At 54.9% G+C, this 26335-nt stretch overlaps 1 protein-coding gene and 2 long non-coding RNA genes across 3 annotated transcripts; 2 read left to right on the forward strand and 1 right to left on the reverse strand.

Annotated features, from left to right (window-relative positions):
* Positions 1–3098: 3098 nt before the first annotated feature.
* LOC114680589 (uncharacterized) lies at positions 3099–4222 on the forward strand. The gene is made up of 2 exons (XR_013398066.1): positions 3099–3287; positions 3805–4222. It is a non-coding gene; the product is annotated as an uncharacterized LOC114680589 (long non-coding RNA).
* Positions 4167–9128, reverse strand: LOC144331130 (uncharacterized). The gene is made up of 2 exons (XR_013398067.1): positions 8691–9128; positions 4167–5445 (listed from the first exon to the last, which is right to left on the reverse strand). It is a non-coding gene; the product is annotated as an uncharacterized LOC144331130 (long non-coding RNA).
* Positions 9129–10995: 1867 nt separating this feature from the next.
* On the forward strand, positions 10996–14929 carry ZNF503 (zinc finger protein 503). Its single transcript, XM_001095797.5, has 2 exons — positions 10996–11673; positions 12414–14929. The coding sequence occupies exons 1-2, from the start codon at positions 11359–11361 to the stop codon at positions 14037–14039; spliced, it is 1941 nt and encodes a 646-aa protein (XP_001095797.2). The 5' UTR covers positions 10996–11358; the 3' UTR covers positions 14040–14929.
* The last annotated feature ends 11406 nt before the right edge of the window (positions 14930–26335 follow it).

The following is a 26335-nucleotide window of genomic DNA, read 5'->3' on the forward strand; positions in this document are numbered from 1 at the left end:
ATTGGCCTATGCCAAATGCAAACCACTGCCTGGGCCTGGTACATTACTGCAGTGTTCAAATGAGGAAGGTGGAGGGAGGCGGATATCAGATAATATATCTAAATTCTGGTATCAGATTTGACCATTGCAGGACTGGAAGTTAGACACACAAGCATGGAGGACAAGGGCTTTCCAGGCAGAGGAGACAGAAGGAAAACACAGGGCACGTGGGGAGAACAAAGAAATTCAATCTGGCTGATGTGTAAGTAGCTGCACTTTTGGTAAACTATCCTAGAGAAGTAAAATCACTAATTGCAAGGATATAGACATAAGAAATTTTATTAGCAAAAAAAACCTGGTAACAATCTATGTGCCCATTAATAGGGGAATGGTTGAATAGGTGTAGTATATACATCCTATGAAACATTATGTCACTGGCCAGCATGGTGGCTCACGCCTGTAATCCCAACACTTTGGGAGGCTAAGGCAGGTGGATCCCTTGAGCTCAAGAGTTCAAGACTAGCTGGGGCAACATGGAAAAACCCCGTCTCTACAAAAAATACAAAAACTAGTCAGGAGTGGTGGTACGTACCTCTAGTCCCAGTTACTTGAGGGGCTGAGGCGGGAGGATCCCTTGAGTCTGGAAGGTCAAGGCTGCAGTGAGCCATGTTTGTGCCACTGCACTCCAGCCTGGGCAACAAAGTGAGACCCTGTCTAAAATACTTACATACATATATACATATTTTTTTAAAAATTAAAATTAAAATTACTATGTAGCTAAAAAATGAATATATTCATTCCATATCTATAGACCCATTTATTATTAAGAAAGAATGAGCAAGTTGCAGAGACCCCTAATATAATCCTTTTTGTATAAACAGGCAGTAACACAATAGCTCCACATACATGAATGTAGTTTATTATGAGCATGGAGAATGGTGAAAGGGGTAGAAGTTATACCGCAGGTCCTTAACAATGGATATCTTGGGAGACTGGGTGGGAAATGCAGAGGAGGTGAGGAAGATCACTAATGTTTTTCTTTGTATATCTTTGAGTGTTTTCCTAGTTGAGGTGAACATGTATTTCTTTCATAATTTTGGAATGCATCTTAAAGCTTTACAAAAGTAGTTTGGAAGTGGGTTATGAAGAGTCAAGTGTTACATTGTGTGATAGGGAGCCACTGAAGATTTTTGAGTAAGGGAATGATATGGTCAGGAAAATTAACCCAGCAGGAGTATGTATAACAGGTTAGAGGCAGGAGAGGTGGAGGATGGGCAGAACAATTAGAAGGTTCTTGTAGCAGCAGTTCAGTCAGAAACTAGTAAGAACTGAACTGTGATAGCAATAATATGTGAAGAAAGGAAGAGGAAAGGGGGCGCAGGCTAGAGCCTTGAGACATACATGCCCAACACTGGGAGATGGTCGTGGGTGGCATGTTTTTCCATTAAATTGTGTCAACCAACACATCTTGCATCTTGAAACCCTGAATAAACGACTGTAATCCATGTATATTACTCTTCTCCAACCTCCTCCAGCATCCCCTTATTTGACATTTACAATAAAGGCATTCAAAATAATGTACATTTTCATGAGATTTGTATCATCTTCCTCATTAAGTTGAGAACATCTTGGAATGTGAGACCATGCAGAATACTTACTGGTGGCCCCAAAAAGTGCAGTTTCATTCGTTCATCATAGTTGGTGGTTTACACAAATGCTCTTTCTTCATTTGTTCCTTGAAGGAACAGCCCCAGTCCCCTGGGAGTTTACCATCCAGTGAAGGGGACAGACTCTCAACAGGAAATTCTATTATAAGTGAGGGTAATGGGACGTAGGAGGACGCAGGAAAGTGATGTGTGAGCTGAGACCTGAAGGAAGAGGATGAGCAAGGCAGGTGAAGAGAAGGACAGGTCATTCCAGAGAGGCAGAGAAAAGCAGGAGCAAAGCCCTTGAGGTGGGGAGTAGCATGGCACACTTGAGGAACTAAAAGGAAGCCTTGGGTAGCAGGAGTTCTGGGTGAGGGGGTGTGGAGGCAGACCAAGGCAGAAAGGCAAGCTGGGGCAGAGCCAGTGTAGACCCGCCAGCCAGGGGAGGCAAGCTCAACTTGTTCTCAAGAACAATGGGAACCCGGATGCTTTTAAGCAGAAGAGAAATATGGTTGGATTTGCTTTTTAAAGAAGGCACGCTGGCTTGGGCTGGGACTACAGGATGCTCAATGGTCCGTTTTTCCCATTAGGCTGGGAGCTGGCCAGGGGCTGAGATGACCCCATGCCATTTATACCGTTCTCCTCTGTGCAGATCCCCCTCCTGCTCTGCACTGGCCTCAGCTGCAAATGGTTGTGGTTAACAGGCTGGTACTCCCCCATCAGAAAAGTAAAAGTCCCCCTCCCTCCAATACTCCCCCAGGGTAAGGAGTTGGGATGCTCCAGATCAGAAGAAAAGAAGGAATAAGGATAAGGATGGGATGTGGGTGAGGCAAGGCCGATTTATTCTCTCTGGGCCTCAATTTCTTTATCTATGAAATGGGGCATTCTTGGTACCTACCTCAGAGAGTTGCTGTGGGCGAGGACATAATTCATACGAGATTTTCTAAATGGCACCTGGCACAAAATGAACAATCAAAGAGTGTTAGTTTTTGTTTTTGTTCTTCCTGAAAGATAGGTGGGGCCCTGTGATCACGGACTATATTCCCGACTGTCCGAGAGGATGGCTGCTCACATCCGCAGAGAGAGCGTGAGGACCCCTGGGCCAGGAGTACCAAATGACCTAAGTTTCAACAAATCTCACGTGCAAGTTTGGGCCTGGGATCCTAGTCCGCAGATGCTTCTGTTCCTGTGACTTAAAAAGAGAGTACCCCCAGGTGAGGAAAAGGGAGCCGCCCTCTGCCCTCCCACGAAACCCGGTTCAGCCCGAGGCCTCCGGGGGCGGGGGCGCTTGGGGGGGCCGTGACCTGAGATCCCGCTCCGGGGCTGTGGGGGCGGAGCCTGGCCTGGAGCGGGCGGGCCCGCGCGGCTGATGGGCGGGATCGGCGCGTCAGCCCTCAGCCCCACCCCCAGCGGAAGTGCCGCCGGGCCCGCCCCTCCCTCCCGAGGCCCGTTCCCCTCGCCCCTCCCCCGGCCCACTCTTCCTGGCGCAATTCGGCGCCTGGAGCTGGTTCGGCCGGGGCCCCAGCACCGGTCCAGAGAGGAGGTCCCGGGTCCGCGCGTCTGGCTGTGTCGGACGGTGCTCTCTGTCCCTCCCACTCCCCAGCCCTCCCTTCCATTTCTCGGCTACCTGCGCGGCTGCAGGCGCCGCGGGGGACTGCACAGGTAAAGTCTCGGCAAGTGAGGGCGCAGGTGTGGGCGCCTCCTGGGTCAGGCGGGCAGGGAAGAGGCCGACGGCAAGTGCCTGGCTTTAAAAAGATTAATTTTTTTTTTTTTACAGCGATTGTATTGACAGTGGGGGCTTGGGGAGGGCAGACAAGGACCCTAGGAGCGCTGCAGGGCGCTGGGGAGACAGAGGGGCGGGACTGAAGCCCCGGGAGCTTGCGGGCCGGTTGCGCTAAGGCCCCGCAGCTTGCGCAGGCTCCGTGGTGCCTGGGAGGTGGTGCGCCGGTTGGGTGGGGGCGGGTCCAGGCCGCGGCGTTGGAGAATTGTCCCCCACCCAGTCCCCGAGGTGACTGGGTTTTGACAGTCTCCCCTCCCGGGTGCGCACATTCCCAGGTTTGGAGAATGAAAATCAATAAAATCGATGCAGTGGCAAATAACACGAAATATGTTGGGTTATTATTATTTGTGCTTGTTAAATTCTTTTTGGTTTTTTTTTTTTTTTAAACTTGTTTCTTAGAAAAGGTGGTTTCGGCTTGGATAACGGCCTCAGAGAGGGACGAAAAACGCCCCCTGGTCTCCCAGCAGAGGCCGGGGGCCTGTCTTAGGTCCCAAGCCTCGAAAAACGTCCCGGGTCGGCCGTGCGGGGTCCGGCGGCAGGAGAGAAGCCCGGGGCACGCTCGGTTTCCGGATACGGCTATTCCCCGCACCTCACCCTCTGCCCTTTAGGGAAATGGCCCCCCTCCACCGACATTTCCCGGGTTCACCACCCCCACGCCCCAGGAACCGCGCCTCCTCCCCTCCCCCGCGCTCTCCCCGGCGCTTTAAATAATGATATTTGCATGCAGGGAGCGATTCATAAATATGTCAGGGCTGGTGAAATATAGGCAACATTTCAAACTTTCTATTTAAAAAACATGAATTATGGCCGCGGAAAATGTGTTCCCATTTAAAGGCGATACGAAGTATTTGGTGTCTCGTCCCCGGGCCCATCCATCACGCAGACAATAAAGAGAGTTTTTCGCCCTGACACCCGCGATTTATGGGCGCCCTTCTCTGCCCTCATCACTCACCCGCCGCGGCCGGCCTGGCGACAGGCCCCGCGGAGAGACGCGCGGCCGCCCCCGCGCGGGCTAGCGAGCGCACTTTGCGCCCTCGCCGGCCCCGCAAGATCTCGACTCCCAGAGGGAAGCACCCGCTCCCAGGAGTTGGGGGAATCGGTCTTGAGGGTCTGGGCAGCCGAGTGGGAGCGGAAACCACACTGGTTCTCCCACCCCGTGCAGCCTCTCAGGGCTGGGGCCGAGCGCGCCGTGGCGGGGTTTTGCTAGCCTTTGCTGTGTCCTGGCCTCGCCGGCGCCGCGCCTGGAAGTTTGCAGGGCAGGCGGCGGGAAGTTATTTAAACGCTGGCTCGAAGTGAGCACGGAGAACTGGGCCGGGGGTTACCCAGGCCAATTCTTGGGCCATTCCGCCCCAAGGAACGTGAAGCTGTCCCCAAGCTTTCTTGAGCCCCGCCGGGCGGACGCTTCTGGGCTAATCTTTCTGCAACTTTTACAAAGCCGCTTCCTCCCCAGTTTGATCTCTGCAAACACATCCTGGGCGTCCGCGGCAGCTTGGAAACTATTTTTACCGTCTAGGGCCGAGGAGTTGCATTGAAATAAGGAAGGCGAGGCGCCTTCTCTTGCGTTTCGCCCTGGGCCAGGCTGGGTCACCCAGTGTCCTTTTTGCCCCCTCGCCCCACCCTTCGCGCGCCCTCCGGAGCCGCCATCGAATCTCTGTTGCTAACTTGCAGCGCTCTGGAGTTTCTTCGAGATCCAGGCTCAAGAGAGAGCCTTCGTCAAGGAAAGTTCGGGCTACCTCTGTAGGGGAATTTGCTTTCATTTTTCACTGCGGGCGAACCTGGCCAGGCGGGTTTCCGAAGCACCGTCAGAGCTGGGGGCTGCCAGGCAGTGAGAGGCCGCTCGACCTGGGGGCGCCGCTTGTCCAGCCTCCCTCGGAGGCCGGACTAGCAGCCGCCCAGGCACTAGGAGCCACCTCGAGTCCCGCGTTGGGCCGAGGTGTCGGCGTACACGCGAGCCGGGAGCCGTTTCCTGCAGGATGTCTGCGAGCTGGATTTATTCGGATAAATGCAGCGCAAACGACAGCCAGAGAAATCCCGTCGATTCTAAAAATGACAAGGTTGAATTTATTAGACTGAGATTCATGTGTAAGTGCAGGGAGATGAAAGTTATACAAACAGCTCCACGTCCACTGTGAACACCACTGATCGCTTCCAGCTTCCAGGGCATGTAATTAACACATCTGAATATTTAGATATAGAGAGAAATATAAAAATACTCTTAAATTCTCCGTGTGTGGACATATATTTCACTTGAAAAAATTACAGAACAAGTGTCCTTTTACAGCCCCTGCTTGGGTGTCATCAGGGCTGGAGATAGAACTTATGTCCAAATAACCACCCAGAGAATATTATCTATAACCAGTGTGAGTCCCGCATCGCTGAGGGTTACGGTATCTACAGATCTTTAAATATCTGCAGCGTGGCAGAGGTGAAATAAATATATTTAAGAAAAGCAGGCGCGAAGATAACCGAGCCACTGTGTCCAAACAATATTTCTGGGCATGGAAATAAATTTCCTACAAGGTCGGCAGTGGAGAGTGCAGACAAATGGAGAGGATTTCGGAAACCCTGTGTGGGGGCCACCGGTCCTGGACCCCATGCACCATGCAAGTTGAAGTGGGCTCTATTGGATGTCCGTGGCCTCCCCGCGTGACTGCTGCGAGAGGCTCGGCCCTGACGCCCAATACTGCAGCGCCCTGGGGGTCCTCCGAGATACAGGCTACAGGCGCGAAGAGCCTTCGCGGAGCACTGAACCGACATATCAGGTGGCAGGCCTGAGCTCCACCGGGCAGCCCTTTCCTCGCAGACAGTTCAGCTACCCCTCAATCCTGGCTCCACCTGGCTCTGGCAGTGGCTGTTTGGGTCTATAGATGTGGAGGAAGAGCGCAGAAAAGGGCAGGTCCGGCTCGATTCCGAGGCATCCCAAAGCAGGAAGCGGAGGCCACCGGGAAGAAGGCCACGATTTTTGCGCCTTCTAGAAGTCAGGCCCCACCCATACTCTTGGGGCACTAACTTGAGGCCACAGAGGCAGTTATCTGGGTGTATTTACTTCTATCAGGCACACACACAGTCACTACTGAGGCCCGGATGCCCCCGTGAGTCTTATCTACGTATTTGAAAAGCCCGGGCAACGCCAACAGCGAGGTCGGCAACGCTGCGGCTGTGAAATTCCAAGGCCAAATACTAATTCCAGAATAGGGCAATTGTCCACCAGTCTCTCTCCCTCTTTTTTTCCTCTTCACCCCTCCAAAACCACCCAACCCTTAAACAGGAGCAGAGCTTCTCAGAGCCCCTGCTCGGAAAGAGATTAGAGAGGACTTTGCCATGAGTTTCTAGGAACTGCACACTCCTGGGGCAACCCTGCCGCGGGAGAAATACCGCGGGAGAAATACCGCGGTCCCTGAGAACGTCCTACTCCAGGCAGTGTGACTGCGCACGAAGGGTTTATGCCGCACACCGAGAAGAGGGAGCCAGAATGGGAAATACTCTCTGGCAAGTAAGAAAAGGGAAAAGGAAATGAAGGAAAGAGATGGGGGAGCCCAGAAAGACGCGGGAGAGGAAACAAAAAGGAGAAGGGAGACAGAAAAAAGAAATGACAGGCAGGAGAGGCGCGCCGAGGAGAGCGCAGGCCGTGGCGAGACCCCGGGACAAGGCCGGGCCGCGGCTTCTGCACGCCAGGCTTCTCCCCTGCCCCGAGCAGCGGCGAGGGCCGCACGGGACTGTCCCCTACTGGCCCCGCGAATCTGGGCCTTGCTCCCAGTCCGGTGGGGCGGACCTGGGTGCAAAGGCCTCCGCGCGCGCTTTCTCTCCCTGCTCCCTGGGACCGGGAGGCGGGGCAGGACAGGGGTGGGGAGGCCCCCGGGGGCGCGCGCCAGTCCGGGACTGTTTGGGTGCTCTGGACCAGGCTTTCCAGCTCGCCGGGCCTGACCTGTCAGGCGGATTATCTTCGAGGGAGATTAATAGGGGAGGCGGGCTGCAATAATAATCGTTTTGTTTGATGTGACAACTCTGATAGGCGTTGATTTACTTACAAACTGATAGGCTTTTAATTGAGCGCCTCCGCCGAGCCCGAGATGAAAGGGAAGCGGCGGTGAAAGGCGGCCCGCCTGCCCTCCGGCCTCAATACTGATTAGCCATCTCGACAGTGAATAGTTCAAGGCATTTTCAAACTTTTTTCCTCAGCTCTCTCCCCTTCCTTCTCCTCCTCCCACCCCCTCCTCCAATGTCTGCCTTGCCCACTCCTTTTTTAGAGAAAACAAATCATTTCCATTGTGTGCAAATAAAATCCGCAGGACATCCAAGCCAACCGCTGCTGGGGGTTGGAGGCTTCAGGCCTGGCGCAGAGTAATTAATGGTCCCCACCCCCGGACCCGCGCGGCCTTCGGGGGTTTGGCCTCCTGCGCGAGGTGCGCAGGCTCGGACGCTGGCGCCTCCCAAAAGCCCCGGGCGTGCAGGCCCCCAGGCGCCCCCAAGCGCTCGGACCCTCGGAGTGGAGTTTTGAGAAAAGCGAACGCACGCTGACCACCACCCGCACCCACGCAGCACACCGCAGCCCTACGAGCGTGTGCGGCCACATCGGGGAACGCGGGAGCCACTCCCCGCCCCCCACCACCACCCCCCCACCCCCCACCCCCCGGCTTCAGGTGCTGAGGCTGCCTCCCCTGAGCCGCCGGCGTAATAAGATGCTGGAATTAGAGGAGAGGGGGAAGAGCTGAGTCTGGAGGCTGGGGAGGGACGCCCTTGGCTGTGTCACCCCCAGCCCTGCCGCAGCCCCCAGAATTTCAGTGCCCGGGCCTCGCGGGGAGGCCGCGGCTATAGCGGCCCAAAGCTGGGCTCGCGGCGTTGGGAGCACTACCATTGGTTGGGTCGACACCTAGACGGCCGCGCACTCAGTGACCAGGCACACATGGGCACACCCGAAGGGTAAGAGCGGCTTCACAGACGCGCTGCCCCGCAGAGACAGCGTAGGACTGTCCCGCCCTCCGAAACGCGCACCTGGGACTCGCTCCCCGGAGACCAGACCACCTGTACAGCGTGGGGCCTCGCCACTTGCTCGCCGACTGACCTTCCTCAGATGTCGCACGGACACTACAAACCCCCTTGAATGCAGGTGTGCTCTTACACACTCACATTAACACCAGCCCCAAACACACACCGCCTCATTCCCCTCTTCTCTCCAAATGAGCTTCAGTCAAGTTACCATCTCATGAAGTTTACCAACCCAAAGAATCAAGGGATAAAATCCAAACGCAGAAAAAGAATGCCTAGGAGCAAATTCTAAAACTCACCCCAGAAAGTTCTCGGAACCCTTGCGGAGTGGGAGACAGAGAAAGAATTGGGGGAGGGGAGTGAGGTGGGGAAGGGGAGTGAGATGGGCCAAGAGGAGAGGGCGAGCACGCCGAGGGCAGGTTCTAGCCCCGACCCCGCGCGTACCCAGCTCAGCCCCGGGTGCGCGCCGGTCGAAACCGGGTCTCCAGGCTCGGCCCCCGCCCCCCGCGCGGGCACAGACTGGCTACCGACTCCCAGAGCTCCCAGCCCCACCATTTATCAAAAGGACTTGACAACAAAAGAAGAGCCGGGGCGGAAAAGCGGAGGAGGGGAGATTCAAAGTCTTCCAAGTCGTTCCGAGGAAGGGGGTGTGTCCTCCTCACCTACCCACCCCCTCATAATTTCTGCGAGTTTCTGGAGGAGACCCTCGAACCCGCTCCAGACGCTATCAGAGCCCCGATAACTCACGCAGCGCCACAGGCATGCATACACACTGGGCACTCAGGTCCAGGTACCCGGTGGCATACACAGCGCCTCCCCTTTTCTTCCCAAACAACTCGAGTGACGGTGCAAATCGAGGGGAACGCGGCAGTCCCGCTCCGCTTCCCTGGAAGAATCCGCGTTCCCACAGGCAGCCGCCCCCTCCCTCTCTCGCTCCTTCCCTTGGCTCTCCCAGCGCAGGTCGTTCCGACTCGGCGTTCCAATAAATTCTCGAGAGCAGCCCCAAGTGACCCTGGCTCCCCAGCCTACGGGGATGGCGGCAGGTGGGAGAAGGTCGGGAAGGGGGCATGAGTGGGCCTGAGACGTTTCTCCCCCATACACCCATGGCCAGGCCTCTTCTTCGCAGCCTCTCAGCCCTGGTTACGACCCGAGGGGGTCAAAGAATTGAGGCGAGGTTTACCCCACCATTGACCTCCAGGATTCGAGGTTCCTTGGTGGTGTGGCTCTTAGAAGTCTCCGAGTTTGGGGTTAGGGAACTACGGAGGGTGGCAGCCTGACCTCCGCAAGCTACACGCCCGCCCCCCCCCGGGGACTAGCGGCGGCGGGGTGGGGTGGAGGGAATCTCCCGTGTTAGACGTTGCCGCCGCTGGTCTCGGGTACCCGGAGCCGCGCCCGAACTCCGCGACCCCAACAGACCGAAGCCCCCAGAGGTGGAAGGGCGTCTCTCCGACAACGAGAGGGCAGGCGCGCACTCCAGGCCTGCGCACCCCTCTCGGCGCCCTGGGCGCACCTGCGCACTTTACTCTCGCTATTCATTTTCCTGACACCGTGCGCCTCTTTCCCCTCTTTCATTCTTTTTCTTAGAGCCCCCATCCCACCCCACCCCCATCCCAGGAGGCCGCTCCTCCTTTCCCCTCCTCCAGTTCCCTCTCGATCTCTTCCTTCCTCTCCGTCTCTCTCTCCCTCTTTTTCCCTTCAAGTCGCACCCGCCTTGTAATCAGCAACAAAAGCTGACATAAATCACGGGAGGATTGACAAGAGCTGACAAATAACTGATTGATTGCGGTCGAGGAACATTGACAATTGATGGAGGGGTGGAGATGCCCAAAGAACGGGGGGAGGGAGGAAAAGAGGGTGGAAGGGGAGAGTAAGAATGGGGGGTTGGGGGAGAGACTGAGTGTGAAACAGAGGAAACATGTGATCCCCGCTGCTGCCCCAATCTACGCGTCCCCGGGCGTCACGTGGCCGGGAAGGGCGGAGAGCCCAGCGCGCATCGCGGTGTTGAGCCGCCGCCGCTGCGACTGCCCATCTAGCTTCTGGTTTCTCCGCCGCGGAATCTGAGGAAATCAGAGCGGGCGGGCGGGCTTCTTCCAGCTCCGGCTCCCCCACCTTGCCTTCTTACCCTGGTGGCCGCGCTGCGCCGCGCGGGATCTCGATTACTGCGAAGGAGAAAACACTGGGTGTGCGGGTTCCTTTAGCCCCTGGAGTTGACAGTCCGGCCGGTGTCCACACTCCCACTGGTGCTCCTTCTGGACACCCCCGCAGTCTGTTCCTCACGCGCACCCCCCTCCAAAAGAAGGTTTCAGTTTATTTTCGAGCTGGGGAAAGGAAGAACGACGAGGAGGAAAAAAGAGGGAGGCGGCGGATGGCAAACGTAGAATAAATGTCCATCTCGTCCTCGGAGCGAAATCGAGGGAGGGGACACACGGGGGGGACGGCGAAGAGGGAGCTGCCCATTAAAACCAGCTCTGAGAGTCCTGGCGGCGGCGGCGGCGGCGGCGGCGCGGGACGCGTCACATCCCCTTGACCCTCCAATCACCTCGGGCTCCCATTTGATTGGAAGGCGGCAAAGGCTTTAATCTCCCCCTCGGTGCAGCTGCTTTTGAAGTGAGTTTCCTCGCCAGAGCCCCGGCTGGACACGCAGCGGCTCACATCGCAGAGCGCAGCGTCGGCGCGGGGCCGTGAGAGCGCAGCGCAGGGGAGCAGCCCCAGGCGGACACCGCGAGCCGCTCGGCACTCCCGCAGTCCAGCCGGCTCCTCCAGCCCGGCCACGGCTCCGCTGCGGGCCACCCAGGATTACTCGCGTCTGGCTCCAGGCGCCGAGAAGGCGCGCTGGGCGCCCGTGGCCGCCGCGCCAGCTCCTCCTCCTCCCGCTGCTCCTGCTCCCCGGGCGAGCGCGCAGCCCCGAGCCCGCCCCGCGCCTCCCGGAGCCCTCCCCCCCGCTGCTCCCATGCGCGCGGGTGGGTCATGAGCACAGCGCCCTCGCTTTCTGCCCTAAGAAGCAGTAAGCACAGCGGCGGCGGCGGCGGCGGCGGCGGCGGAGGCGGTGCGGACCCTGCCTGGACCAGCGCGCTCTCTGGAAATAGCTCCGGCCCCGGCCCAGGCTCGTCCCCGGCCGGCAGCACCAAGCCTTTTGTGCACGCGGTGCCTCCCTCTGACCCCCTGCGCCAGGCCAACCGCCTGCCAATCAAGGTGCTGAAGATGCTGACGGCACGAACTGGCCACATTTTGCACCCCGAGTACCTGCAGCCCCTGCCTTCCACGCCCGTCAGCCCCATCGAGGTAAGGACCCTCTCTCTGGATCGCACTGGGACCACTACCCTGGTTGCCACCCTAGGGCTTTCTTTTTCTCGGCATGTGGGCGGGGGTGGGGGAGTCGGAGTGATTCAGCTCCCGAATGGGGGAAGAGGCTACTGCTTCCGTACCTCAAAACTAGGGCGGAAAAGGGGGAGGAAGTGGAATGGGGCGTGAATGCTAGGAAGCAAGGCTGCAAATACTTGTTTCTCCTTTTGATATGAAAGCCCCTACCCCGACCCAGGCCCCTTCACTCGGCACCGAAGGCAGGCGGAGGTCTGAAATACGGTTTCAAAGTCGCCGTCCTCCGGATCCCCAGAAGCCAGTGTGTGCACACAGCCTCTGAGGCGCCAGCCGCCCAAGCCCTTACTCTGAAGAATTAAGGAGTGTTTGTGGGGAGGGGGTACAGTTCTGGGTCTAGGAACCGAAAACCGAAACGTTTTGCTTTTTAAAAATCTAGTTAGCGCTCAGAGAGGGCAGGAAAGATGCTGCTGGGGGTGGTGGTTGGGCGGGGGAAGCAATCTGCTGCCTTTCCCAAGGGCGAGAATGTTTGTTTGTGAGTGGGTGTTGAAGACGGGGTGCCGCCTAGAATTGTGCCTCGGGGCTGGGAGGATCTTCGTGGGCTGTTGCGGAGAGGCATTTGAACCCCAGAAGCCAGGATTCTAAAGGGTTTCCACTTCTTTCTCTGTGTGACCCACCCCCCGCCCCCCCATCGTCTGACCCCGCAGCTCGATGCCAAGAAGAGCCCGCTGGCGCTGTTGGCGCAAACATGTTCGCAGATCGGGAAGCCCGACCCCTCGCCCTCCTCCAAACTCTCCTCGGTTGCCTCCAACGGGGGCAGCGCGGGCGGTGCCGGCGGCGGCGCCGCGGGCGACAAGGACACCAAATCGGGCCCCCTCAAGCTGAGCGACATCGGCGTGGAGGACAAGTCGAGTTTCAAGCCGTACTCCAAACCCGGCTCGGATAAGAAGGAGCCGGGAGGCGGCGGTGGAGGCGGTGGCGGTGGCGGGGGCGGCGGCGGGGGTGTTTCGGCGGAGAAGTCGGGATTCCGGGTACCGAGCGCCACCTGCCAGCCATTCACGCCCAGGACAGGCAGCCCGAGCTCTAGCGCCTCGGCCTGCTCACCGGGAGGTATGCTGCCCTCGGCCGGGGGTGCCCCGGAGGGCAAGGACGACAAGAAAGACACCGACGTGGGCGGCGGCGGCAAGGGCACCGGGGGCGCCTCGGCCGAAGGGGGACCCACGGGGCTGGCACACGGCCGGATTAGCTGCGGTGGCGGGATTAATGTGGACGTGAACCAGCATCCGGATGGGGGCCCGGGGGGCAAGGCTTTGGGCTCAGACTGCGGCGGTTCATCGGGCTCCAGCTCCGGCTCCGGCCCCAGCGCGCCCACCTCCTCCTCAGTGCTGGGCTCTGGGCTGGTGGCTCCCGTGTCACCCTACAAGCCGGGCCAGACAGTGTTCCCTCTGCCTCCCGCGGGCATGACCTACCCAGGCAGCCTGGCCGGGGCCTACGCCGGCTACCCGCCCCAGTTCTTGCCACACGGCGTGGCACTCGACCCCACCAAGCCAGGCAGCCTAGTGGGGGCGCAGCTGGCGGCGGCCGCGGCCGGGTCTCTGGGCTGCAGTAAGCCGGCCGGCTCCAGCCCCTTGGCCGGAGCGTCTCCGCCGTCCGTGATGACAGCCAGTTTGTGCCGGGACCCGTACTGCCTCAGTTACCACTGCGCTAGCCACCTGGCAGGGGCGGCGGCCGCCAGCGCTTCGTGCGCACATGATCCGGCCGCTGCGGCCGCGGCGCTGAAGTCCGGATACCCCTTGGTGTACCCCACGCACCCGCTGCACGGTGTGCACTCCTCGCTAACGGCCGCCGCGGCTGCTGGCGCCACACCGCCCTCCCTGGCCGGCCACCCCCTCTACCCCTACGGCTTTATGCTCCCTAACGACCCGCTCCCCCACATCTGCAACTGGGTGTCGGCCAACGGGCCGTGCGACAAGCGCTTCGCCACGTCAGAAGAGCTGCTGAGCCACTTGCGGACCCATACGGCATTCCCCGGGACAGACAAACTGCTGTCGGGCTACCCCAGCTCGTCGTCTCTGGCCAGCGCCGCCGCGGCCGCCATGGCTTGCCACATGCACATCCCCACCTCGGGCGCGCCAGGCAGCCCTGGGACGCTGGCGCTGCGCAGCCCCCACCACGCGCTGGGACTCAGCAGCCGCTACCACCCCTACTCCAAGAGCCCGCTTCCCACGCCCGGCGCCCCCGTGCCGGTGCCCGCCGCCACCGGACCCTACTACTCCCCCTACGCCCTCTACGGACAGAGACTGACCACCGCCTCGGCGCTGGGGTATCAGTGAGGGCGGCCGGGAGGGCGAGCGAGGGAGAGGAAGGAGCTGGGGGAGGGGAGGAGCCCAGGGAAGGGCGGGATCACGGCCCAGGCTGCTGACACCCGCGCGTGGGGAGGACTCGGGCCACGAAAGGAAATAAATATATACCGTATCTACCCGACAGCAGCGACCGAGACCCGGTGGGACACTCCCCTTCTCCCCACTCTCACCTCCCCACCCAAACTTTATAAAAGTTGAAAAAATGTCGTTTGACTTTTTATAGAAAAAGAAGGAAAAAATAATTGAGAAAGTGTTCATCTGAGGACTGCATCGGTGGACACTGGTATTTATTTATGTTAGCTCCAAGCGGACCCGTGGTTCAAAAGTGCATTATTTAGTTTGAGCTCTGTAGGTAAAAAGGAGGAGGGAAAAAATTTAAAACTTGAGGGTAAAAATGTGGAAAACAAACCCTCCCATCCCTTGTAGATTATAAATAAAAGCAAAACCGCCACAGAACTAGAGGTCTTCTCTTTAATGTTACTTTAAAATTGCTATGATTGTATTGTACGTTATTTAATGTCTGATTGAAACACAAATTTACATGCATGTTTGTTACAAAAAATGAAAAAGTCACAATTTGTCAGCTCTGATTTAAAATTGCAATTATTTTTAAGGTGTATACCATCGAAGAGAATGGGTATTTTTTTGTATGTATTCTGGAAGAAAACAACAAAAAAAAAAGGAAAAAAAATCTATTCCAAAACCTCATTTGCCTTATTTTGTTCTTTAAAAGGAACACTTAACTATTTTTAATTTTTAAGTCTACCCGCTGAGAAGGGGACAAGGTTTACGTCATGTACTAAAATAATAGACAATGTATCGCTTTAAAGATTAAAATTCCGTATATTTGATGTATTAAAGGGTTTTACTTCTTCTTATCTTTTTTATTTTTTGGTTAAAGAGAGCATGGCAGTTTCGGCCGCAGTGGGTTCCGGGGCCTCACTGCTACTCCTTCTTCCCGGGACCGTGGCCGAATTTCCGATCGCTTTGTTGTGATTTTCTGGGAGGCAAAGGCGTCGGAAGGGGCGACCAGCCACGAAGTTAGCCTTGGGGAACATATTTTTAGAGGATATCTCACTATTTGGAAAGATAGTGTCCCCTGCTATCAATCATTTCGTTTTTATTTCAATCTTCTCGTGGCAGCTGGCTTTTTAAAAGTGAAAGGGGGTGTGTGGCGGGGAACAGGGTTTTTGTTAAATTTCCCTCCTGAGCTTTTTGGGCGTTTGGGTTTCGTTTTGTGCAGAGTGGAGCAGGCTGGGACTCGCCGGCTGGGCCTGGGCCGGGGCCTCGGGGACGTGGGGCTGCGCGCTGCCCCTGCGTTGGCTTCCAAGCCTCCCCTGCCCACGGCAGGCAAGCCGAATACACTGGGAGGCAGAGGGGCGCTAGGGAAACCTGTGTCCCGGGCTGGGAAGGGAACGCCGGGACCCTTTGGTCCCTCGGGGAGAGTGTGTCCTCTTTTCTTCTTCTGGCTGCCCACGGCCTTCTAAACGCTTCCCCTCCCCTAACCCACGCCCCCACCCCTACCGCCGGCTCCTTCCTCCCTCCAGAGTCGGGACCCGGGGCAGGCCGGCGCCACTGCTGCTTTTCCCCGTCCGGGTGGCTCTGCGGCAGGCGCTCTATTCCAGTCCGCGCCGCAGGAGAGCGCGCCCGGCCAGGGACCCGGCAAGCCCCTTCAAGTGCGGCCCCAAGAGCGTCCCGGCGCCCAGGCCCGGCCTCTCTGGGGCTATCAGGTGGGCACCTAAGGCTCCGCTCTGCAGAACCGCGGCGGGAGTCTGGGTCCGGGCGCAGCTCCCAGCTCTCCCCAACTTGGGCCGCAGGACAGAGCTGCCCGAAGCGCCGAAGGAAGCACGCAGAAAAGAGTTCCAGTCCCTTTTGCGGGGAGGGGGCCCGAGACCCAGCGCCCCCTCCCAGACGCTCCAAGCCTGGGCGCTAGCCCTGGTCCTCCAGCTGGTTGGGAGCTCTGAGCCCAGAGCTCCCTTTCCGGGGATTCCGGGACCATGGAGTCGGGGCTGTGAGAGCGCACCCCAAACTCCCCGCTCCTTGGGGTCAGGCTCTTCTGGGTTCTCTGAGACTCGGGATCCCCTCGGCGCTCAGGTACCCCCGTTGCCTCTGGGGACTCACGGCCGCGCGGAGTCAGCCTTTGGCCTCTCGCCTGTGTCGCACAGCCCGCGGCCCCTGCCGCCATTTGCACCGGGGTTGGTGACTTTGAGATTTTCCACCCTCCTCCTAGGGCCAGCCTCACGGCTGCAGGGCCTTTACCCGGGTTGCATGCAAAGCCACCCTCAGCGGCCTCCCGGATGCTGCGGGGAGCGCGCGTGCTGCTGCCTGGAACTGACTTGGTGGGGACTCTGGCTCCGCTGCCGTCTCTGCACCCCCGACCCTGATGTCCGGACGTTGCGAGACCCTGGGAAACGGAGCTGGCACGGAAGAGGACCCCTGGCCCGCAGCGTCCTCAGACGCCGCAGCCCAGCTCCCACTCTGGTCCCGCCGAGAGAAGCTGGGCTGGGCCTGGTTCCTTGAGAATCCTGGCCGGAGGGCTTGTCAGTCAACCCGGCCTCTCGGACAGACATCCCCCGCCCTGCAGGTGGGAGAGCGGGCGATCGTGGCGGTGCTGCAGCAGGGGTCCCACGCTCCAGTGCCCACTGCTGGGGACCTGAAAGCCAGGCATCTACCACCCTCTCACCAGCAACAGCCACTCGCTCCTGGCCACTGCGACCCACAAGCTGTGCCTCTTTTCCCTAGCGTCCTCGGACAGGGGTCCCTGAGCCACCACACCTTGCCGGCTGGGAAGGACCTAGACATTCCCGCACCCTGGGATTCAGGCCTGGGACCGGCAGGGAGACGAACCCGGGACGTTCGTGCCTTCATGCTTCTTGGTATTTTATCAACACAACCCAAAACCAACGTCCCTTAAAAGTTTGATGAGAGCCCTTCCGAGAGCAGCTACACAGAGGCACAGCGTTCCGGTGCTGGGGCGCCCGGGGGTGAGGACAGAAAGGATTCCCCGACGTGTTGGACGGATCCGAGTCACCCCGGGCGCCCGGTAAGTGAAGGGTGGGTGCCAGTATGTGCTGCGCGTCCAGGCCGAGGTGCGAGCCTCTTCGGAGGGACAAATGCCCCTCCCCAATGCGCGCCCCACGACTCTCTCCAGCTTTCTCCCGAGCAGCGGCGGGATCCCAGGCGTGCAGGCGGGCGGCTGGAGCCCGGGCGGAGCGCCACGTGTCCACCAGGCGGCGCTGCAGAGCCCGGCGGAGCAGGAAGGAGCCCTGCAACCCCAGCTAGCGCGCTGGCAGCCGGCTGAGTGGGCATCCCGAGGCCCCGCGCTTCCACTTTCGCGTGGCTTTAGAAGCAGTGTCCAGGAGGCCCCTCCCTGTGGCTCCCCGCCTCTTTTCTCCTGCTGCGAACCGTCTTCCCTGCTCTTCTCCACCCTCTCCGGCTTCTGCCCTTGTTTCCTCCTGGCTCTCTCTTCCTGTCCGGAGGACTGACCCAGGTGTCAGTCCCTTCCCAACCTGGGGACCTCCCACCCTCAAGGCTCTGACACGTTACCTTGTCTGCCATGCTGAAGCAGTCCCCACACAGGCCTGCATTCATTCACTCCCTCCTTCACTGATTATTTCCTAACGCCTATCCCTTGCCAAGGGCTTTACTCATTCGTGACAGTTTGAGAAACAGAGGCTAAGTCCTGGAGACCAGTGGCAGGGCTGGTGGATAAAGTTCAGGCCTTTCCCCCACCATCCAATCTTATCCCCCTACCTGTCCCTCTGGTGGTGACACTGAGTGACCCTGGTGTCCTGGTGCTGGGTAACTCCGCATAGATGCAAATCAGGGAGGTGTGCCTCGGAGAGAGCTGCCGAAGAAGGACCAGCTTCTGAAATCTGCCACAAGCCTGTGGACCTCTGAGTAAGCACAACTAACACAAATGCGGATGCCTGTCAACACACTCACATGTTTGCACACTTTCACTCCTACTTCCACAGAAGCCACACCCCTGCTCTGACTCTGGCACACCTGGTTACGTGTGGCACACACTTATGCTCCGACAGCAGACAGAAGAAGGAAAGATGTGGGCTTGGTCTTTAAGCAGTGAGGAAAGGCAGATAAAAAAGCCTCACTAGATGATGAACTTCTCGTGCTTTAGAAAACTCATAAAGCTGGAGCTCCAGCGGCGCAATCGGTGAGCGCATAGTACTTCCGCAGAAAACTCGGGAAAGTTGCCCAGAAGGTGGGACCCATCCCCTGCCAGGTCATCTGCTGGCCTCTGCTGCACATATTGTCTTAGGGTTCCTCACGGAATGCCGCTAGCGGCCTGGTGGTGCTTGGAGTGACTGGAAAACCTAGGCTGATCTGCTCACATCTGTCAGGGGCTATGCCCAACCCATGGGATCCTATATCATCCCACTTAAACTTCACAACAGTTCCATGAGGTCATTAGAATCTTCACCCCATTATGAGACTTAATACCTGGGTGATGAAATAATCTGTACAACACACCTCCATGACACAAGTTTACCCATGTAACAAACCTGCACTTGTACCCTTGAACTTAAAATCATCTTCACCTCGTTTTTCAGATGAGGAAACAGGCTCAGCAGGGGAAAGACACTGGTTTAAGGTCACACAGCTAGTGAGAGATGGCTATAAGCAGGGATTCTCACCTTGGCTGCTCTTGCCTGATGATGTTTTAAAACAGAACAGTACCTGGGAACCAGAGATGCTGTTCCAGCTAGGGGAGGGTGTGGTGAACATAGCTGGGTTTTCAAAAAGGTTTTTGGTGTTATTTTTGTTATTATTTTATTTTTTAATGGAGATTTTCTTTTTTCTTTTTCTTTTTTAATTTAATTTTATTTTTTTGAGACAGAGTCTCACTCTGTTGCCCAGGCTGGAGTGCAGTGGCTTGATCTCAGCTCATTGCAACCTCCGTCTCCCGGGTTCAAGTAATTCTCCCACCTCAGTCTCCTGAGTAGCTGAAATTACAGGCATGCACCACCATGCCCAGCTAAATTTTTTGTATTTTTAGTAGAGACAGGGTTTCACCATGTTGGTCAGGCTGGTCTCAAACTCCTGACCTCAAGTTATCCGCCCACCTCAGCCTCTTAAAGTGCTGGGATTACAGGCGTGAGCCACTGTGCCCAGTCTATTTATTAATGGAGATTTTCAGAGCAGTAGAATGAATGGTGTAATGGACCCCCATAAACCCATCACCCAGCCTCAGCAATGAGCAGCTCATGGGCAACCATATTTCCTCGCTACCCCCTCCAACTCTATTTTGAAATAATAAAGACACCATTTCACCTCCTCAGTGCTTGTCACTTCCAGCTATGGTTTCAACCTATGCTTGGACTGGCTCCCAATCCAGGGCTCATTCCGCTGTCCCACCTGGGTTGAGGCTCGGTGAGCTAAAGCATATTGCTCTCCATTTCATGCACAGTATAGCTGGATTTGAACCTACTTCTGTCAGACCTGGAAGCCAAGCATTTAATCCTACCTGGTGCTGGGAGTCCCCAGAAGTCCCAAGGGTATTAAGGCCTCTGTGCCCAGTGTGACCCAGAGTGAGCCCAGGGGATATCTGGGCTATTAAAAGACTTGAGCCCTGGCTAGGAAATGCCTTAGTTGGGACACTCACAGTACAACAGATATTCCTAGAGTGAGACCAGCATAAAGCCACATGGTGCAGTGGAAAAAGCACAGATTTAGGTTCAGTCTAACCTAACTTTTAGCTCCACCACTGACTCATATCTAAGGGTAAGTCTCTCTTGACCTCAGTTTTCACATCTATGAAATAGGGACACTGATACCAAACTAATAGCGCTATAGTGAGGCTCAAATTAAGTAATAAATTTGAAAATGGCTAACCTCCTGCCTATTTCATACTGGTTCTTAGTAAAGACAAGTTGGTTTCTTTCTTTCCTTTCTCCCCAAAGTCTCATTTCATTTTGACCAGCCCTCTTGCTCAAGAACTTCCACTGGCTCCCTGTGACCCACTGTCTTAGAGCTTCACTCCACTACCTGGCCATCAGGGTACCTGTAATCATGGTTCATCCTCTGATCTTGCCTCTGTTTGCCTGATCTACCTCGTGTCTGACCAATCTTCAGAGTCCAAATCCTCTGCAAGCCAGCTAGCCCCCCAGCCCATCCTCTAACACCCTGGTGGATGACACCCATCATACACTCCTTCCCTGGAATACCTTCCTTTTTCCATTTCTACCAAAACGCTCTCAATACTCTCCTCTTCCAGGAAGCCCTCTAGATTTTTCCCCCACCACACACTGATCTTTCCCTCACTTTACGTTCCCTCAGCACTTAATGCAAAGGCAGAGGGTAGAGATACAAAGGCCACTGTACCAGGGACCAGGACACTTGGTTTTGAGCAGTGCCTCTTTATAGTTGTGTGACCATGGACAAGTAAGTCACATGTCCTCTGTGAAGCTTGTCTCCAAAACTGATACAGGGCTGTGCCTACCAGGGTGAACAGCACATTGCCAACAAGAATAAAATTAAAAAGTAGCATGAACTGCACACTTATTAGTACATGCATTCACTTATTCATGTTACTATTACTGTCCCCATTTTACAGGTGATGAAGCTGAATAAAGTAACACTGTGCTGGTCATTGTGCCTGGGATTTTGTCCTCCACCCTCTTTTCCTTATTACCAGCGACACAAAAGTTCTACTTTAGATCTCAGGCCAAGTGTGACCTCCTTCTGGGACCCCCCAGGCCCTTTTTATCAGATTTAATGCCCTTTCCTTTGCTGTATCCTGCCATCATATTCTCTTTATGTTGTCCAGAAAGCCTGGATTCTGGGTTCCTGGGGAGAAGGGATTATCTCCTATACCTACTTCTAATCATGGCAGCTAGCATGGTACCTGGTACATAGTGGGTGTTCAATAAATTAGAAGGAGGGAAGGGAAAGAAAGGAAAGAAGAGAGGGAGGGAGAGAGGAGAAAGCAGAGGAAAGAAAAAAAAACAAAGGGAGGACAAATGTGCATGAATCGGGCATTCCTTGGATAAAATTATGCTTCCAAAGAAGGGAGGGTAGGAGGAAAAGTAGCAGTGGCCTTAGAGGAACTTTGAATGTCTTTACCTGAAGCTCAAAACTCAGAGCCAGGTAAGCTTCCATGCATCAGCTGGAAATAGCATTTGCTGACAATAACAAAGACTCCCAAATAGTGGCTTATGGAAGACAGATAATCTCCCAGACTGGAGGTGGGCAGTCCAGGCTGGGGGGAGCCCTCGGTCACCAGGAACCCAGGGTCCTTCTATCTTCAGCTCTGCCAGTCCAGGAAGCTTTCATCCTTATGTCATCTCTGAGTCTGAGATGGCTGCTTGAGCTCAGGCACCATCAGCTCATTCTAAACCACAGGAAAAGGAACAAGAGGTAAAACGGACCCTCTCCCTTTGAATGGGTCTTCCTGGAAGCCACACCGCTCCTCAGCCTGCACCTCATTGTGTAGAGTTGAGTCACTTGGCCACACATAGCTGTAAGAGAGGCTGGGAAATGTCATGTTTAGTTGGGTACACTGCCACCTCAGATAAACTCAAGGCTGCTATGGACTGAAGTGTGTCCCCAAAAAAATTCATTTGAAGGTCTACACCCCAGTATAACTGTATTTGGAAATAGGGCTGTTGAGAAGGTAAAGTTAAATGAGGTCATAAAGGTAGAACCTAATCTGGGAGGATTTGTGGCCTTCTAAGAAAAGGAAGAGATACCACCAACCTCCCACCCCCAACCAATGCACAGAAGAAAGGCCATGTAAGAAGGTAGCCATCTAAAAGCCAGGAAGAGAGCCCTCACCAGAAACAGAATCAGCTGGCACCTTGATCTTGGACTTCTAGCGTCCAGAACTGTGAGAATAAATTTCTGTTGTTTAAGCTTATCAGTCTGTGGTATTTTGTCTGGCGGCCCAAGCTGACTAACACAAAGGGCTTTGTTACTAAGAGGGGCAGGAGTAGAAATAGACTATTGGCAGACTCCCCTGCACCCCACGAGTGGGATCACCCAGAGCCAGAGTCAAGAGAGAGCCCTCTTCTTGTTGCCCACCTTCAGTGGGTCACAGCATGGTGACTTCTGTCTTTTAGACACAAATTCTTGTTGATAAAGTGGGCAGGGGTGCTGCTGGAGAAGCCCTCAGAGTTGTAATTCAGAGTTGGTGCAATTCAGTTAAATTTTAGGTGCCTATCAATGTACAATGCAATGATGTAGAGTAGGATTGGCCCTGAGGAGGAAGAGGAGAAGGAGGAGGAGAAGCAGGAGAAGAAGGAGAAGAAGGAGGAGAAGGAGGAGAAGAAGGAGAAGGAGGAAGAGGAGGGGAAGGAGGGAAGAAGAAAGAGGAGAAAAAGGAAGAGGAGGAGGAGGGGAGGAAGTAGAAGAATAATACCGGGAAAGGGAGATGGAAATAAAGAGGAATAAGAAAAAAGGAGAAAATCAAAGCTGCTGGGTGGAAAGGCGGAAGCATATTAAACCTATCTGCCACCTGCTTCCATGTTACTGATTTAAAAAAAAAAAAAAACTGAATACAGCCTCCAACCCAAAACGGAGGCAGACCCTGCCTTAAATAATTATTGTGTAACTACAGAAACCTGAAAGAAACAAAATCCAACCATAAAGAAGACAAATGGTGCCACTGAATCATAACAACAGGTGAGCGAGTTTTGTTTTGTTTTGTTTGTTTGAGACGGAGTCTCGTTTTGTCACCCAGGCTGGAGTGCAGTGGCACAATCTCAGCTCACTGCAACCTCCTCCTCCCAGGTTCCAGCGATTCTCCTGCTTTAGCCTCCTGAGCAGCTGGGATGATAGGCATGTGCCACCACATCCAGCTAATTTTTGTACTTTTAGTAGAGACGCGGTTTCACCATGTTGGCCAGGCCGGTCTCTAACTCCTGATCTCAAGTGATCTGCCCACCTCAGCCTCCCAAAGTGCTGGGATTACAGAATGAGCCGCTGCACCTGGCCCATGTGAGTTACTTTTAACCCTGCCTCTATGCACCTACAAAGAGGTGGCCCAGGGGATACCTATGCTGGGTCCAAGAGGGCACTGGGAGGAGAGGGAGACTTGCAGAAGAGGAGAGGAGGCCCCTGGGAAACTAGAGGGAGTAAGGAGAATGCAGGAACCAGGAGAGGCACTGAGCATGAATGTGAGCCTTTTGGTTGTCCTGTTGCTGGAAGTTTCCTCCAGCCTTAGGTCTCAACAAGGAAGAGACATCTCAGAGTTCTCGGCTGACTCTCTGTGTCTCTCCATCTCTGCCATTTTTCTTTCATATACTTTACAAACATCTCCTCTCCTCCAAAACCCTTCCGGGGCAATTAGGCAATTCCTAGGGTGTGGGAATTCTACACGTTCCATCCACATCAGCAGTTCTTAAGCCTTTTGTGGGTTGAGGGAAGGATGCAGAAACCACAACCTTTTTTTGACAATTAATGAAAGCTGTGGGCCCTCTTCAAAGAAACGAGTCCACATGCTCAATGTGGGAAACTTAATTTCAAGTAGTTCATGGGCCTGCAGATTTTAAATCCTTGACCTTGAAGGAAATCCAATTTTAAAGATAAAAAAGCAAGGCCTTTGGACATGCCCTGAGGGCCTCTGGGTTTTCCTTTCTAAATTATTCTGACCAATGGGACATTCCAACTACTCTGTGTGATCAACTGTAATAAATAACATTTCTGTCAACTCACCACAGCCCAGTGTACACTTGTGCAACCTCACTGGAACTCTACAAAGGAGGCACTACCATTAGCCCCACTTTATGGATGGGGAAACTGAGGCACAGAGAGGCAAAGTGACTTGCCCAAAACCACACAACCAAGAAGTAGCAGAGCAGGGATTTGTTATAGGTATTAGGCTCCAGGGTCTATTATTCTTGTGCCTTTCACTGTTTGCTACACTGCATAGTGACCTTTACTTCTCTGTACACTGAAGTCACAGATATCTGCCTTTCTCCCCAAATGCAGGTGTCAGACCCCACCCAGTGGTGTGCTGGAATCAGCTCCTACTGGCTCCCAACAGCTCTCTGTGCACATTTTTCCCAACTCATCACTCAGTGATGTTTATGTTAGTAGCTTGAAATCAGCCATAGTAGGAGTATTTACACCACAGCAATGGGCAAGTGCTATAAATGAAAGTTTTCCCAACACCAAAGAACTGTTTGTTCACCATTTACCAGTTCACCACTGGCCCTACCTGTTCTAGTACAAATGACTGCAACCTGCAGATCCAGCTGTCCAGGCCCCGAATCATGGCCCCTCCCTGCCAGTGAGGAGGACTTGGACACGGTCTGCTGTCCTTAGGATTAGCGTGTGGTATATTGAGGGTGAGTGTAATCTTTCTCTCTGACGCCACTGTATGTGGGCCACTTCCAACTGCCCTCAGTACCTCTCCTCTGCTGGAAACCAAGCCTGCTCATGTGGGGTCCTGGACCCCTTCTCCCACATAGATCCAGATCCTTTACACCAGAGGAAACTGAGAACTGTGGGATGATTCTGGCAGCCCATCTGATGCAGAGAGCCCTTGACTGCCTGGAAGCCCCTGAAGTCTGCCATATCTTACCCCTGACATTGTACCCTTGGCTATAGGCACCTGCCAGTAGATCTGGTTTAACCCAGCCACTTTGGGGTTAGCAAACAGCCAGCCCCTCACCCTCACCCCACTGGACACCAGCCCTGCTCCCTCTCCTCCACCTTCTGGGGGCACCTAGCAAAACCCAGCTCTAACTCAACTCAGTTGTGACAAGGCACATCATCTGACCCTTGTCCATAGGGAAACCTCCATCTGACAGCAAGGATTCCAGTGGACCAGGCCTAGTGTGAAACATGCCCTGATCCACTCTTACCAGACAGAGTATCAGGAAAGAAATTGGAATTATGATTATTGATACCATTTAGTGAGCACTTTATTTGTGCCAAATACTATATGTAGTGCTTTCTCTATATTATCTTTTTATGTCCTCACAAGACCTCTAGGAGATAAGTAGCTACAGTAAACTCATGTTACAAAAGAGAAAACTGAGTCTTAGAGAGGTTAAGCAATATGCCTGAAGTCCCACGGCTAAAAAGTGGTGGGGCTGAAATTCAAAGCTGGCTCTGTCTCATTCTAAAGCCCTTGCCAATAAAACCTGTGCACTTCCACTCACAGCGTCTGCACTCAGAGCAAACAGAATGTTCACAGCTGCTCCTTCCCCAGGCCCCAGGGAAGTGTGAGGAGGGCAGCACCCCTCAGTTACTCCGGGATTCTCTGAGGAAGCCCTCAAGGCCAGAGGGAAGACAACCCTGATCACCTGCGGCAAGAACAGTGCCCAGACAGAGTTGTGAGCCTCCAGCCATGGAAAGTGAGTATTCACTGGCAAGCACATATTGAGCACCTACTGCATACACAACATTATCTTAGGCATGGAGGCAATGGGAAGATGACCGGGACATGGTCTCTGCCCTCAAATAACTTACTGTCCAGTCTAGTGGGCCATAGAGACAATTGTTGCCTTAAGGCGGGCTGTGATGAGGGATATAATCAGTGGAGGCCCAGGATGAACTCCAATAGGAACACGTGAAAGTCATCAGGGAGGAGACAGCACTTGATCTGGGCTTGGATGGTGAGTAGGCATTTGATGGCTAGAAAATGGCAGATTTGGGGATCCAGGAGGAAGGACCAGCAGGATCAAAGGGATGGAAGCAGGAAAGATGGTGTCTTGTTCTTCAATAAGCAATAGGGAGCCATTGGAGGTCTTTGAGCAGAGGAAGAACATTATGGGATGGGACAATGAGAGACTGGATATAAAGAAACCAATGTGGAGGTCTTGTAGTTAAGAAGGAGAAAGTGAGAGCTGGAAGCAAGGGAGAAGCTGCAGGACAGGCACAGCAAGGAGGGGGCAGGGAGAAGGTAGAATGAATGGACTGTACCTGGTGAATGGCTGAACTAGAATGGACAGCAGGAGGGCAAAGAAGATCCTGAGGTCTTTAGACTCAGGTATTGGGCTACGCAATGGTAAAACAAATACAGGGACTTAGAAAGAAGTTTCTCTCTCAGGTAATGGTCTCCGTGGCTACTTTGCTTCATGATGTCATTCAGGGGCCCAGGTTCTTTCCATCTTGGAGCTCCTTTGTCCCCTAGGATATTGTGCTCATTCTTGTGATCAAATCTGGGTATATTCCAGTCACAGAAGGGTAGAGGGAGGAAGAAGTGCACAGTGTCCTTTCAAACAGGTGAGAAAGAAGTTGCTTATAGTCACATGGCTACACCCAGCTTCAAGAGAGGCTGTAAAATGTAGTTCTGGCTT

The sequence above is a fragment of the Macaca mulatta genome, chromosome 9 (genome assembly GCF_049350105.2).
Source record: "Macaca mulatta isolate MMU2019108-1 chromosome 9, T2T-MMU8v2.0, whole genome shotgun sequence".
NCBI classification, from domain to species: domain Eukaryota; kingdom Metazoa; phylum Chordata; class Mammalia; order Primates; family Cercopithecidae; genus Macaca; species Macaca mulatta.